Source organism: Panulirus ornatus, chromosome 6 (genome assembly GCF_036320965.1).
Source record: "Panulirus ornatus isolate Po-2019 chromosome 6, ASM3632096v1, whole genome shotgun sequence".
NCBI classification, from domain to species: Eukaryota; Metazoa; Arthropoda; class Malacostraca; order Decapoda; family Palinuridae; genus Panulirus; species Panulirus ornatus.
This window is the reverse complement of record NC_092229.1, coordinates 17,158,007-17,174,433: the sequence shown is the minus strand read 5'-3', so window position 1 is coordinate 17,174,433 and position 16,427 is coordinate 17,158,007. Positions and strand designations below refer to the sequence as shown.

Genomic DNA, 16,427 nt, shown 5'->3' with positions numbered 1-16,427 from the left:
GGAGTGAAAAAGATTTTGAGCGATCGGGGCCTAAACATGCAGGAAGGTGAAAGGCGGGCAAGGAATAGGGTTAATTGGAACGATGTGGTATACCGAAGTTGACGTGCTGTCAATGGATTGAACCAGGGCATGTGAAGCGTCTGGGGTAAACCATGGAAAGTTGTGTGGGGCCTGGTTGTGGAAAGGGAGCTGTGGTTTCGGTGCATTATTACATGACAGCTAGAGACTGAGTGTGAACGAATGGGGCCTTTGTTGTCTTTTCTTAGTGCTACCTTGCACACAAATGAGGGGGGAGGGGGTTGTTATTCCATGTGTGGCAGAGTGGCGATGGGAATGAATAAAGGCAGTGTGAATTGTGTGCATGTGTATATATGTATGTGTCTGTGTGTATATATATATGTGTACCTTGAGATGTATGGGTATGTATATTTGCGTGTGTGGACGTGTATGTATATACATGTGTATGGGGGTGGGTTGGGCCATTTCTTTCGTCTGTTTCCTTGCGCTACCTCGCTAATGCGGGAGACAGCGGCAAAAAAAAAAAAAAAAAGATATATGATACAAAGCAGCAAGTCTTTGCAATCCACCAATTCTTAGTAAATTTAAGACAGGTTGTAATGAAAGATTTTAACAAATGACTTTCCTACTTCATTCTTCAGGCATGCTCTGGTATTGAAGATGTGGGAGAAGCCTTTATGCACTTGGAGGCAGCAAACTGGAACCTTTTGGAGGCATTACAGGTTGTTATGCCCCAGGAAGGTACACCAGCCACACCCACACCCCACCATCCACTACATTCCGAATTACAGGTAATGCTGTGGACAGTCTAGGACACAATTGCAAGAAAAAAATTATTTTAGCAAGGCATTGTAGGCCTATGCTTGTATATAGGAAATGCTTCTGCTAATAGAATAAGTTAAAACTTTTGGGATTGAAAGGGGAACAGTTCTGGGTAGTGTGAAGACAAAGAAACAGAAAGTCCCTGAAGATGTAGGAAGTAGCATGTAGAATTATAGCATGTATGTGGTCAAAGAAATGGAGTCATAAGCAGAGACAAGATGCCATTAAAGATGTTCTTTTTAGCATTCTCTACCCTTACCATGATGATCCTAACATAGATGTGGGTACTTGATTATTTATTAAAGCAATGATGTTTTTGTTAATCATTGTGAACATTATAGGAATTTGCGTAAGGCTTATCAAGAAGCAGTGAAGGTATTTTTGAATGAGAAGTCAAACTGCAGTCTACCATATATTTGCCCTTTTCTTTGTTCTACAGCATTTGTAATCCATTTCATCCACAATGCATTTCTCATTTTTATTCCTGCGTCTCACAAACTTGTATCCACTCTTTAATTCTGGAACCTTTTACAGTCTTTCTCTAAACATTTTAAATCCCTTATTCAAACATAAGTGCAATCCTACACTTACTACACTTCTGTCTAAACTTTTGATCATTCTCCTTTGATACCCCTCCTTGCATTCTTTCTGATTCATCTCACTTTTACCCCTCCGTTCTTCCTTTCACCATACCTCCACTTCTCTGTGATCCTCACTGGACTTCACTTCCAAGACATTTCCAAACCACTCTTCACCTTTACTCTTGAGTTTCACTCAGGCCAGAACATCCAGATTTCTTTCCTCAAACATACTACCTATCTATCCCTTCCTTTTATCTTGGCTGTATCCTCACATATTTAGAGACCCCAGCCTGAACCTTTGAGGTGGATGAGTACTCCCAGCTAGGCTCCTTCTTCGAGTAATTAAAGTACAAGAAGGGGAGTAGTTTCCAGCCCCCAATCCCACTCCCTTTAGTTGCCTTCTATATCACTCAAGGAATGCAAAAGTAGATTTCTTTCTCCTCACCCCAGTGGATATACACTATTTATACATGTTTTTTTTTTTTTTTTTTTTTTTTTGCTTTGTCGCTGTCTCCCACGTTTGCGAGGTAGCGCAAGGAAACAGACGAAAGAAATGGCCCAACCCACCCCCATACACATGTATATACATACGTCCACACACGCAAATATACATACCTACACAGCTTTCCATGTTTTACCCCAGTCACTTCACATGCCTTGATTCAATCCACTGACAGCACGTCAACCCCGGTATACCACATCGCTCCAATTCACTCTATTCCTTGCCCTCCTTTCACCCTCCTGCATGTTCAGGCCCCGATCACACAAAATCTTTTTCACTCCATCTTTCCACCTCCAATTTGGTCTCCCTCTTCTCCTCGTTCCCTCCACCTCCGACACATATATTCTCTTGGTCAATCTTTCCTCACTCATTCTCTCCATGTGCCCGAACCATTTCAAAACACCCTCTTCTGCTCTCTCAACCACGCTCTTTTTATTTCCACACATCTCTCTTACCCTTACGTTACTTACTCGATCAAACCACCTCACACCACACATTGTCCTCAAACATCTCATTTCCAGCACATCCATCCTCCTGCGCACAACTCTATCCATAGCCCACACCTCGCAACCATACAACATTGTTGGAACCACTATTCCTTCAAACATACCCATTTTTGCTTTCCGAGATAATGTTCTCGACTTCCACACATTCTTCAAGGCTCCCAGAATTTTCGCCCCCTCCCCCACCCTATGATCCACTTCCGCTTCCATCCGCTGCCAGATCCACTCCCAGATATCTAAAACACTTCACTTCCTCCAGTTTTTCTCCATTCAAACTCACCTCCCAGTTGACTTGACCCTCAACCCTACTGTACCTAATAACCTTACTCTTATTCACATTTACTCTTAACTTTCTTCTTTCACACACTTTACCAAACTCAGTCACCAGCTTCTGCAGTTTCTCACATGAATCAGCCACCAGCGCTGTATCATCAGCGAACAACAATCGACTCACTTCCCAAGCTCTCTCATCCCCAACAGACTTCATACTTGCCCCTCTTTCCAAAACTCTTGCATTCACCTCCCTAACAACCCCATCCATAAACAAATTAAACAACCATGGAGACATCACACACCCCTGCCACAAACCTACATTCACTGAGAACCAATCACTTTCCTCTCTTCCTACATGTACACATGCCTTACATCCTCGATAAAAACTTTTCACTGCTTCTAACAACTTTCCTCCCACACCATATACTCTTAATACCTTCCACAGAGCATCTCTATCAACTCTATCATATGCCTTCTCCAGATCCATAAATGCTACATACAAATCCATTTGCTTTCCTAAGTATTTCTCACATACATTCTTCAAAGCAAACACCTGATCCACACATCCTCTACCACTTCTGAAACCACGCTGCTCTTCCCCAATCTGATGCTCTGTACATGCCTTCACCCTCTCAATCAATATCCTCCCATATAATTTACCAGGAATACTCAACAAACTTATACCTCTGTAATTTGAGCACTCACTCTTATCCCCTTTGCCTTTGTACAATGGCACTATGCACGCATTCCGCCAATCCTCAGGCACCTCACCATGAGTCATACATACATTAAATAACCTTACCAAACAGTCAACAATACAGTCACCCCCTTTTTTAATAAATTCCACTGCAATACCATCCAAACCTGCTGCCTTGCCGGCTTTCATCTTCCGCAAAGCTTTTACTACCTCTTCTCTGTTTACCAAATCATTTTCCCTAACCCTCTCACTTTGCACACCACCTCGACCAAAACACCCTATATCTGCCACTCTATCATCAAACACATTCAACAAACCTTCAAAATACTCACTCCATCTCCTTCTCACATCACCACTACTTGTTATCACCTCCCCATTTGCGCCCTTCACTGAAGTTCCCATTTGCTCCCTTGTCTTACGCACTTTATTTACCTCCTTCCAGAACATCTTTTTATTCTCCCTAAAATTTAATGATACTCTCTCACCCCAACTCTCATTTGCCCTTTTTGTCACCTCTTGCACCTTTCTCTTGACCTCCTGTCTCTTTCTTTTATACATCTCCCACTCAATTTCATTTTTTCCCTGCAAAAATCGTCCAAATGCCTCTCTCTTCTCTTTCACTAATACTCTTACTTCTTCATCCCACCACTCACTACCCTTTCTAATCAACCCACCTCCCACTCTTCTCATGCCACAAGCATCTTTTGCGCAATCCATCACTGATTCCCTAAATACATCCTATTCCTCCCCCACTCCCCTTACTTCCATTGTTCTCACCTTTTTCCATTCTGTACTCAGTCTCTCCTGGTACTTCCTCACACAAGTCTCCTTCCCAAGCTCACTTACTCTCACCACCCTCTTCACCCCAACATTCACTCTTCTTTTCTGAAAACCCATACAAATCTTCACCTTAGCCTCCACAAGATAATGATCAGACATCCCTCCAGTTGCACCTCTCAGCACATTAACATCCAAAAGTCTCTATTTCGCGCGCCTGTCAATTAACACGTAATCCAATAACGCTCTCTGGCCATCTCTCCTACTTACATAAGTATACTTATGTATATCTCGCTTTTTAAACCAGGTATTCCCAATCATCAGTCCTTTTTCAGCACATGAATCTACAAGCTCTTCACCATTTCCATTTACAACACTGAACACCCCATGTATACCAATTATTCCCTCAACTGCCACATTACTCACCTTTGCATTCAAATCACCCATCACTATAACCCGGTCTCGTGCATCAAAACCACTAACACACTCATTCAGCTGCTCCCAAAACACTTGCCTCTCATGATCTTTCTTCTCATGCCCAGGTGCATATGCACCAATAATCACCCATCTCTCTCCATCAACTTTCTGTTTTACCCATATTAATCGAGAATTTAGTTTCTTACATTCTATCACATACTCCCACAACTCCTGTTTCAGGAGTATTGCTACTCCTTCCCTTGCTCTTGTCTTCTCACTAACCCCTGACTTTACTCCCAAGACATTCCCAAACCACTCTTCCCCTTTACCCTTGAGCTTCGTTTCACTCAGAGCCAAAACATCCAGGTTCCTTTCCTCAAACATACTACCTATCTCTCCTTTTTTCACATCTTGGTTACATCCACACACATTTAGGCACCCCAGTGTGTTGGAAATGAAATGTTTGAGGACAATGTCTGGTGTGAGGTGGTTTGATTGAGTTGGTAAGAAGAAAGATCATGAGAGGCAAGTGTTTTGGGAGCAGCTGAGTGAGTGTGTTACCAGTTTTGATGCATGAAACCGGGTTATAGCGATGGGTGATTTGAATGCGAAGGTGAGTAATGTGACAGTTGAGGGTATAATTGGTAGACATGAGGTGTTCAGTGTTGTAAATGGAAATGGTGAAGAGCTTGTAGATTGCTGTGCTGAAAAAGGACTGTTGATTGGGAATACCTGGTTTAAAAAGAGAGAAATACATAAGTATACATATGTAAGTAGGAGAGATAGCCAGAGGGTACTATTGAATTACTTGTAAATTGATAGGCATGTGAAAGAGAGACTTTGGGATGTTAATGTGCTGAGAGGGGCAACTGGAGGGATGTCTGATCATCATCTTGTGGAGGCAAAAGTGTAGATTTGTAGAGGTTTTCAGGAAAGAAGAGTAGTGAGAGTGAGTTTGGAAAGGAGACTTGTGTAAGGAAGTGCCAGGAGAGATTGAGTGCAGAATGGCAAAAGGTGAGAGCAAATGACGTAAGGGGAGTGGGGAAGGAATGGGATGTACTTAGGGAAGCGGTGATGGCCTGTGCAAAAGATGCTTGTGGCAAGAGAAAGGTGGGAGGTGGGCGGATTAGAAAGGGTAGTGAGTGGTGGTATGAAGAAGTAAGATAGTTAGTGAAAGAGAAGAGAGAGGCATTTGGATGATTTTTGCAGGGAGGTAGTGCAAATGACTGGGAGATGTATAAAAGAAAGCAGCAGGAGGTCAAGAGGTGAAAAAGAGGGCAAATGAGGTTTGGGACGTGAGACTATCGTTAGATTTTAGGGAGAATAAAAAGATGTTTTGGAAGGAGGTAGAGAAAGTGCATAAGACAAGAAAGCAAATGGAATCATCGGTGAAAGGGGCTAATGGGGAGGTAAAAACAAGTAATGGTGAAGTGAGAAGGAGATGGAGTGAGTATTTTGAAGGTTTGTTGAATGTGTTAGATGCTATAATGGCAGATATAGGGTGTTTTGGTCGAAGTGGTGTGCATAGTGAGAGGGTCAGGGAGAATGGTTTGTTAAATAGAAAAGAGGTAGTGAAAGCTTTGCGGAAGATGAAAGCTGGCAAGGCGGCGGGTTTGGATGGTATTGAAGTGGAATTTATTAAAAAAGGGGGTGACTGTGTTGTTGATTGGTTGGTAAAGATATTCACTGTATGTATGGTTCATGGTGAAGTGCCTGAGGATAGTGCCATTGTACAAAGGCAAAGGGGATAAAGGTGAATGTTCAAATTACAGAGGTATACGTTTGTTGAGTATTCCTGAGAAATTATATGGGAGGGTATTGATTGAGAGGGTAAAGGCATGTACAGAGCATCAGATTGGGGAAGAGCAGTGTGGTTTCAGAAGTGGTAGAGGATGTGTGGATGAGATGTTTGCTTTGAAGAATGTATGTGATAAATGCTTAGAAAAACAAATGGATAGGGTTAATAGAGATGCTTTGTGGAAGGTATTAAGAGTATATGGTGTGGGAGGTAAGTTTCTAGAAGCAGTGAAAAGTTTTTACTAAGGATGTAAGGCATTTGTACGAGTAGGAAGAGAGGAAAGTAGTTGGTTCCCGGTGAATGTCGGTTTGCGGCAGGGGTTCATGATGTCTCCATGGTTGTTTAATTTGTTTATGAATGGGGTAGTTATGGAGGTGAATGCAAGAGTTTTAGAGAGAGGGGCAAGTATGTAGTCTGTTGTGGATGAGAGGGCTTGGGAAGTGAGTCAGTTATTGTTCGCTGGTGATATCGCACTGGTGGCTGATTCAGGTGAGAAATTGCAGAGGTTGGTGACTGCGTTTGGTGAAGTGTGTGAAAGAATTAAGTTGAGAGAAAATATGAATAAGAGCAAGGTTATTAGGTTCAGTGTGGTTGAGGGACAAATTAATTGGGAGGTAAGTTTGAGCGGAGAAAAACTGGAGGAAGTGAAGTGTTTTAGATATTTGGGAGTGGACTTAGCAGCAGATGGAACCATGGAAGCAGAAGTGAGTCACAGGGTGGAGGAGGGGCAAAGGTTCTGGGAGCGTTGAAGAATGTGTGGAGGGGGGAGGGGGATGCTATTTCATGTGTGGTAGGATGGCGATGGGAATGGATGAAGGTAGCAAGTATGAATATGTACATGTGTAGATATATTTGTCTGTGTATTTTAATGTTGAAATGTATGTATATGTGTGTGTTTGGGCATTTATGTATGTATGTGTTTGTGCGTGATTGGGACATTCTTTGTCTGTTTCCTTGAGCTACCTCGCTGACATGGGAAACAGCGATTAAGTATGCTAGAAAATATCTATTTATTTGTTTTATTTATTATTCATTATACTTTGTTGCTGTCTTCCACGTTAATGAGGTAGCGCAAGGAAACAGACGAAAGAATGGCCTGAGCCACCCACATACACATGTATATACATAAATGCCCACACACACACATATATACATACCTATACATTTTGACGTGTGTACGTATAGGAAGAGGAAAGTGACTGGTTCTCAGTGAAATGTAGGTTTGTGGCAGGGTTGTGTGATGTCTCCATGGTTGTTTAATTTGTTTATGGATGGGGTTGTTAGGGAGGTGTATGCAAGAGTTTTGGAAAGAGGGGCAAGTATGAAGTGTGTTGTGGATGAGAGAGCTTGGGAAGTGAGTCAGTTGTTGTTCGCTGATGATACAGCGCTGGTGGCTGATTCATGTGAGAAACTGCAGAAGCTGGTGACTGAGTTTGGTAAAGTGTGTGAAAGAAGAAAGTTAAGAGTAAATGTGAATAAGAGCAAGGTTATTAGGTACAGTAGGGTTGAGGGTCAAATCAATTGGGAGGTAAGTTTGAATGGAGAAAAACTGGAGGAAGTAAAGTGTTTTAGATATCTGGGGGTGGATCTGGCAGCGGATGGAACCATGGAAGCGGAAGTGAATCATAGGGTGGGGGAGGGGGCGAAAATCCTGGGAGCCTTGACGAATGTGTGGAAGTCGAGAACATTATCTCGGAAAGCAAAAATGGCTATGTTTGAAGGAATAGTGGTTCCAACAATTTTGTATGGTTGCGAGGCGTGGGCTATGGATAGAGTTGTGTGGAGGAGGGTGGATGTGCTGGAAATGAGATGTTTGAGGACAATGTGTGGTGTGAGGTGGTTTGATCAAGTAAGTAACGTAAGGGTAAGAGAGATGTGTGGAAATAAAAAGAGCGTGGTTGAGAGAGCAGAAGAGAGTGTTTTGAAATGGTTTGAACACATGGAGAGAATGAGTGAGGAAAGATTGACCAAGAGGATATATGTGTCAGAGGTGGAGGGAACGAGGAGAGGTGGGAGACCAAATTGGAGGTGGAAAGATGGAGTGAAAAAGATTTTGTGTGATCGGGGCCTGAACATGCAGGAGGGTGAAAGGAGGGCAAGGAATAGAGTGAATTGGATCGATGTGGTATACCGGGGTTGACGTGTTGTCAGTGGATTGAATCAGGGCATGTGAAGCGTCTGGGGTAAACCATGGAAAGCTGTGTAGGTATGTATATTTGCGTGTGTGGACGTGTATGTATATACATGTGTATTGGGGTGGGTTGGGCCATTTCTTTCATCTGTTTCCTTGCTCTACCTCGCAAACACGGGAGACAGCGACAAAGCAAAAAAAAAAAAAAAACATTTTGACGTATACATCCATCCCCCACAATACTTTCCAGTGGTTTACCCCGAACACTTCACATGCCCTGGTTCAATCCATTGACAGCACATCGACGCCAGTATACCACATCGTTCCAATTCACTCCATTCTTTGCATGCCCTTCACCCTCCTGTATGTTCAGTCCTCGATCGCTCAAAATCTTTTTCACTCCATCCTTCCAGTAGTGAAGGAATAGTGGTTCCAACAATGTTATATGGTTGTGAGGCATGGGCTATAGATAGAGTTGTGTGGAGGAGGGTGGATGTGCTGGAAATGAGATGTTGGAGGACAATATGTGGTGTGATGTGGTTTGATTGAGTATGTAATGAAAGGGTAAGAGAGATGTGTGGTAATAAAAAGAGTGTTGTTGAGAGAGCAGAAGAGGGTGTTTTGAAATGGTTTGGTCACATGGAGAGAATGAGTGAGGAAAGATTGACCAAGAGGATATATGTGTCAGAGATGGATGGAACGAGGAGAAGTGGGAGACCAAATTGGAGGTGGAAAGATCGAGTGAAAAAGATTTTGAGTGGTCGGGGCCTGAACATGCATGAGGGTGAAAGGCATGCAAGGAATAGAGTGAATTGGAATGATGTGGTATTCCGGGGTCAACGTGCTGTCAATGGATTGAACCAGGGCGTGTGAAGCAGTCTGGTGTGGGGCCTGGATGTGGAAAGGGAGCTGTGGTTTCAGTGTATCATACATGACAGCTAGAGACTTGAGTGTGAACGAATGTGGCCTTTGTTGTCTTTTCGTAGCACTACTTTGCGCACATGTGGGGGGAGGGGGTTGTTATTTCATGTGTGGCAGGGTGGTGATGGGAATGAATAAAGGGAGACAGTATGAATTATGTACATGTGTCTATATGTATATGTCTCTGTGTGTATATATATGTATATGTTGAGATGTATAGGTATGTATATTTGTGTGTGAGGATGTGTATGTATATGCATGTGTATGTGGGTGGGTTGGGCAATTCTTTCGTCTGTTTCCTTATGCTACCTCGCTAACACAGGAGACAGCGACAAAGCAAAATGAAATAAATGATAAATGAATATATATATGTATATATATGTATACCTCCGTGTTCCCCATGTGTCATAGAACGTGGCTAAAGGGCCCTTGGGTGGGTTGGAAACACTCCTTTTCTTGTTTTTCAGTTTCTGAAAGAGGAAAGAGGAGTCAGGCGGGGAGTGCTCATCCTCCTTGAAGGCTCAGATTTTGATGTCTGATTGTGCATGGATGTAACCAAGATGAGAAGTGAGGATTGGTAATATTTTCTGGGGCTGACTGAAATGAAGCTCAAGGGGAAAGAGGAAGACTGGTTTGGAAATGTCTTGGGAGTAAAGTCAGGGGTTGATGAGAGGACAGGAGATAAGGAAGGAGTAGCACTATTACTGAAGTAGGAGTTGTGGGTGTGTTTGATACAGAGTAAGGAAGTAAATTCTAGATTCATGTGGGTAAAACGGAAAGATGGCAAGAGATGGGTGATTATTGTCGCTCATGCACCTGGTCATAAGAAGAAAGATCATTAGAGGCAAGTGTTTTAGGAGAAGCTGAGTGAGTGTCAGCAGTTTTTAGAGGAAAGTGTTTTAGGAGAAGCTGAGTGAGTGTCAGCAGTTTTTAGAGGCAAGTGTTTTAGGAGAAGCTGAGTGAGTGTCAGCAGTTTTAGTGATGGGTGATTTAGATATGAAGGTAAGTAATGAGGCGCTTGAGGGTATAATTGGTGCACATGGGGTATTCAGTGTTATGAATGGAAATGGTGAAGAGCTTGTGGAATTGTGTGATCAGGAATACCTGGTATAAAAAGGGAGGTAAACATAAGTATATGTTTGTTAGTAGTAGAGATGGTCAAAGAGCATTATTAGATTTCATGTTAATTGATAGGTGTATAAAAGAGACTTTTGGATGTAAATGTGCTGACAGAGGCAGCTGGTGGAATGTCTGATTACTGTCTTGTGGAAGTGAAGGTGAAGTTTTGTAGAGGTTTTTGTAAAAGAGGAGACAAAGTCATGGAGAAGAGAGTGGTGAGAGTAAGTGGGCTTGGAAAGGAGGCTTGTGTGAAGATATACCAAGAAAGATTGAGTGTAGAATGGCCAAATGACGGGGTAAATGAAGTGAGGAGAGTGGGTGAGAAATAGGAGGTATTTAGGGAAGCAGTGATGGCATCTGCAAGAGATGCATGTGGCATGCAAAAGGTGGGAAGAGGCCACATTATAAAGGGTAGTGAGTGGTAGGGATGAAGAAGAAAAGTTGCTAGTGAAAGAGAAAAGAGAGACGTTTGGGTGATACTTACAAAGAAGGAGTGCAAATAATTGGGAAGTGTATATGAGAAAGGTGGCAGGAGGTCAAGAGATGCAGGGGATGAAAAAGAGGGCAAATGAGTTTTGGGTTGAAAGAGTCTCTTAAACATTTGGGGGAATAAAAAGATGGTTTGTTAGGAGGTAAATAATGTGCCAAAGACAAGAGAACAAATGGGGACAATGGTGAAGGGGGCAAAAGAGGAAGTGATAACAGGTAGCAGTGGAGTGAGGAGATGAGGTGAGTATTTTGAAGGGTTGTTTAATGGGTTTGATAATAGGGTGGCGGATGTAGGATGATTTGCTTTGGGTGGTATGCAAAGTGGGTTTATCAGGGAGAATGGGTTGGTGAAGAGAGAAGAGGTGGTGAATGCCTTGGAAGATGAAATACGGCAAGGTGGCATGAGTGGATGGTATTTCAGTTGAATTAGATAAGAAAAGGGGTCATTATGTTGTTGATTGGATGGTAAGGATAGGGGAGAAAGAATACTTCCCACACATTCCGCATGTGTCATGGAAGGCGACTGAAGGGGACGGGAGCAGGGGGCTAGAAACCCTCTCCTCCTTGGATTTTACCTTTCTAAATCGGGAAACAGGTGTCATGCGGGGAGTGCTCATCCTCCTCGAAGGCTCAGATTGGGGTGTCTAAATGTGTATGGATGTAACCAAGACCAGAAAAAGGAGAGATAGGTAGTATGTTTGAGGAAAGGAACCTGGATGTTTTGGCTCTGAGTGAAACGAAGCTCAAGGGTAAAGGGGAAGAGTGGTTTGCGAATGTCTTGGGAGTAAAGTCAGGAGTTAGTGAGAGGACAAGAGCAAGGGAAGGAGTAGCACTACTCCTGAAAGAGGAGTGGTGGGAGTATGTGATAGAGTGTAAGAAAGTAAACTCTAGATTGATATGGGTAAAACTGAAAGTGAATGGATAGAGATGGGTGATTATTGGTGCATATGCACCTAGGCATGAGAAGAAAGATCATGAGAGGCAAGTGTTTTGGGAGCAGCTGAGTGAGTGTGTTAGTAGTTTTGATGCACGAGACCGGGTTATAGTGATGGGTGATTTGAATGCAAAGGTAAGTAATGTGGCAGTTGAGGGAATAATTGGTGTACATGGGGTGTTCGATGTTATGAATGTAAATGGTGAAGAGCTTGTAGATTTATGTGCTGACAAAGGACTGGTGATTGGGAATGCCTGGTTTAAAAAGAGAAATATACATAAGTATATGTATATAAGTAGGAGAGATGGCCAGAGAGTGTTATTGGATTATGTGTTAATTGATAGGCGTGCGAACGAGAGACTTTTGGATGTTGATGTGCTGAGAGGTGCAACTGGAGGGATGTCTGATCATTACCTTGTGAAGGTGAAGATTTGTAGAGGTTTTCAGAAAAGAAGAGAGAATGTTGAGGTGAAGAGAGTGGTGAGAGTAAGTGAGCTTGGGAAGGAGACTTGTGTGTGGAAGTACCAGGAGAGACTGAGTATAGAATGGAAAAAGGTGAGAACAAAGGAGGTAAGGGGAGTGAGGGAGGAATGGGATGTATTTAGGGAAGCGGTGATGGCTTGCGCAAAAGATGCTTGTGGCCTGAGAAGCGTGGGAAGTAGGCAGATTAGAAAGGGTAGTCAGTGGTGGGATGAAGAAGCAAGATTATTAGTGAAAGAGAAGAGAGAGGTATTTGGACGATTTTTGCAGGGAAATAATGCAAATGAGTGGGAGATGTATAAAAGAAAGAGGCAGGAGGTCAAGAGAAAGGTGCCAGAGGTGAAAAAGAGGGCAAATGAGAGTTGGGGTGAGAGTATCATTAGATTTTAGGGAGAATAAAGAGATGGTTTGGAAGGAGGTAAATAAAGTGCATAAGGCAAGAGAGAACAAATGGGAACATCAGTGAAGGGGGCTAATGGGGAGGTGATATCAAGTAGTGGTGATATGAGAAGGAGATGGAGTGAGTATTATGAAAGTTTGTTGAATGTGTTTGATGATTGAGTGGCAGAGATAGGGTGTTTTGGTCAAGGGAGAATGATTTGGTAAACAGAGAAGAGGTAGTAAAAGCTTTGCGGAAGATGAAAGCCGGCAAGGCAGCGGGTTTGGATGGTATTGCAGTGGAATTTATTAAAAAATGGGGTGACTGTATTGTTGACTGCTTGGTAAGGTTATTTAATGTATGTATGACTCATGGTGAGGTGCCTGAGGACGGGCAGAATGCTTTCATAGTGCCATTGTACAAAGGCAAAGGGGATAAGAGTGAGTGCTCAAATCACAGAGATATAAGTTTGTTGAGTATTCCTGGGAAATTATATGGGAGGGTATTGATTGAAAGGGTGAAAGCATGTACAGAGCATCAGATTGGGGAAGAGTAGTGTGGTTTCAGAAGTGGTAGAGGATGTGTGGATCAGGTGTTTGCTTTGAAAAATGTATGTGAGAAATACTTAGAAAAACAAATGGATTTGTATGTAGCATTAATGGATCTAGAGAAGGCATATGATAGAGTTGATAGAGAAGCTCTGTGGAAGGTATTAAGAATATATGGTGTGGGAGGTAAGTTGCTAGAAGCAGTGAAAAGTTTTTATTGAGGATGTAAGACATGTGTACGTGTAGGAAGAGAGGAAAGTGATTGGTTCTCAGTGAATGTTGGTTTGCAACAGAGGTGTGTGATGTCTCCATGGTTGTTTGATTTGTTTATGGGTGGGGTTGTTAGGGAGGTGAATGCAAGAGTTTTGGAAAGAGGGGCAAGTATGCAGTCTGTTGTGTATGAGAGAGCTTGGGAAGTGAGTCAGTTGTTGTTCGCTGATGATACAGTGCTGGTGGCTGATTCATGTGAGAAACTCAAAGCTGGTGACTGAGTTTGGTAAAGTGTGTGAAAGAAGAAAGCTGAGAGTAAATGTGAATAAGAGCAAGGTTATTAGGTACAGTAGGGTTGAGGGACAAGTCAATTGGGAGGTAAGTTTGAATAGAGAAAAACTGGAGGAAGTGAAGTGTTTTAGATATCTGAGAGTGGATTTGGCAGCAGATGAAACCATGGAAGCGGAAGTGAATCATAGGGTGGGGGAGGGGGGAAAGTTCTGGGAGCGTTGAAAAATGTGTGGAAGTCAAGAACATTATCTTGGAAAGCAAAAATGGGTATGTTTGAAGGAATAGTGGTTCCAACAATGTTATACGGTTGCGAGGTGTGGGCTATAGATAGAGTTGTGCGGAGGAGGGTGGATGTGCTGGAAATAACATGTTTGAGGACAATATGTGGTGTGAGGTGGTTTGATCGAGTAAGTAATGGAAGGGTAAGAGAGATGTGTGGTAATAAAAAGAGTGTGGTTAAGAGAGCAGAAGAGGGTGTTTTGAAATGGTTTGGTCACATGGAGAGAATGAGTGAGGAATGATTGACCAAGAGGATATATGTGTCAGAGGTGGAGGGAATGAGGAGAAGTGGGAGACCAAATTGGATGTGGAAAGATGGAGTGAAAAAGATTTTGAGCGATCGGGGCCTGAACATGCAGGAGGGTGAAAGGCGTGCAAGGAATAGAGTGAATTGGAATGATGTGGTATACTGGGGTCAATGTGAAACATGTGGGTAAACCATGGAAAGGTCTGTGGGGCCTGGATGTGGATAGGGAGCTGTGGTTTCGGTGCAGTACACATGTCGGCTACAGACTGAGTGTGAACGAATGTGGCCTTTTTTTGTCTATTTATCTGATGCTACCTTGCTGAAGCAGGGGGTAGAGATGCTGTTTCCTGTGGTGTGGTGTAGCAACAGGAATGTATGAAGGCAAGGAAGTATGAATATGTACATGTGTATATATGTATTTGTCCATGTATGTGTGTGTATGAGTGTATGTGTATATGAGTGGCTAGGCCATTCTTTGTCTGTTTCCTGGCACTACCTCAGTGACGGGGGAAATGGCGATCAAGTATGATTAAAGAAAATTATATATGTGTATATATAAGGGTTAGAGGAGGAAGATGGTTGCCTAATTATAGCTACTTTTATGCTTTATCGGAGATGACCAACAGGAGTGAGGGCAGGTGGGTTAAAGGACTTCCTTGTATCATCGCTTTCCTAAAGCAGGGTAGACTACTGTGATGGTATTAGCGTGTTGAATACAAGGCATTGGCATTTATCTAGTTAGTATCTTTTCATTTTAGTATATTTATCTCTTAATCTTTTCAGCCTGAGGTAATAAGTGTAGACTCATCTCCTGAGTTGCTCTTACCACCTCCCATACCTCCAATACCAGCAACCATCCCCACCACATCAAATGCTTCACTGCCATCCCCTTCAAACACACCTGTTATGGATATCAATATTCAGGTAAGAATTATTTTATAATTATTATTGTTATTGCTATTATTATTATAATTGTTATTATTATTATTATTATTATTATTATTATCATTATTATTATTATTATTATTCTTTCTTTTTTTTCACACTTCGCCATTTCCCGCGTTAGCGAGGTAGCGTTAAGAACAGAGGACTGAGCCTTTGAGGAAATATCCTCACCTGGCCCCCTTCTCTGTTCTTTCTTTTGGAAAAAAAAAAAAAAAACGAGAGGGGAGGATTTCCAGCCCCCCGCTCCCTCCCTTTTTAGTCGCCTTCTACGACACGCAGGGAATACGTGGGAAGTATTCTTTCTCCCCTATCCCCAGGGATCATACATATATACATATATATATATATATATACACATATACATATATATATACATATATATAACATAGAGGGAATATCCAGTAAATTAATTCCATGGCGTGTTTAGCGAATATGGATTTTGGCTTGCTGGTGGTGCATGAGCAGCCGACGGCCATGAAATCCACCAACAGAGATACGGACATAACTAGCACACGGGCCCTCGGGGACTGAGGAGAAAGTATCACAGACAGGTTTACACAGAAATTAACACCTACACTCATATACAGTGAAGACAGCAAAAAAAGTCTATCAAGTGTATGTTAGAAAAAATAGAAAAACAAAGAGGTTTAATAAAAGTGATATAAAAAAGTTCAACCTGCTTTGTTTTTACTTATTTTCTAATAAGATTTTCTGGATACACTGCCGCCTCTGTATGGAATATATACAAAGAAAACGATTGTGTTAAGGTATTGAAGGTATGAACCTACTTACTTTTACCGTATTTTTTCCTCTATACCAAAGTATTTTGTGCACAATTTCACTACCTCGTATCTACAAAAATCCTTGTAGGGATACATATATATATATATATATATATATATATATATATATATATATATATATATATATATATATACATGTATATATATATATATATATGTATATATATATATATATATATATATATATATATATATATATATAATAATAATAATAATAATTATTATTATTATTATTATTATTATTATTATTGTTGTTATTTTTA

General features: G+C 41.8%; 1 protein-coding gene across 1 annotated transcript in view; it reads left to right on the top strand.

The window, feature by feature from the left end:
* casp (Fas associated factor casp) overlaps nt 1-16,427 on the top strand; it is a 174,978-nt gene that overhangs the window by 11,458 nt on the left and 147,093 nt on the right. Inside the window, exons 2-3 of the mRNA XM_071662658.1 lie at nt 660-809; nt 15,200-15,340. Coding sequence (XP_071518759.1) covers nt 660-809; nt 15,200-15,340 — 291 coding nt within the window. The remainder of the gene's footprint in view (nt 1-659; nt 810-15,199; nt 15,341-16,427) is intronic.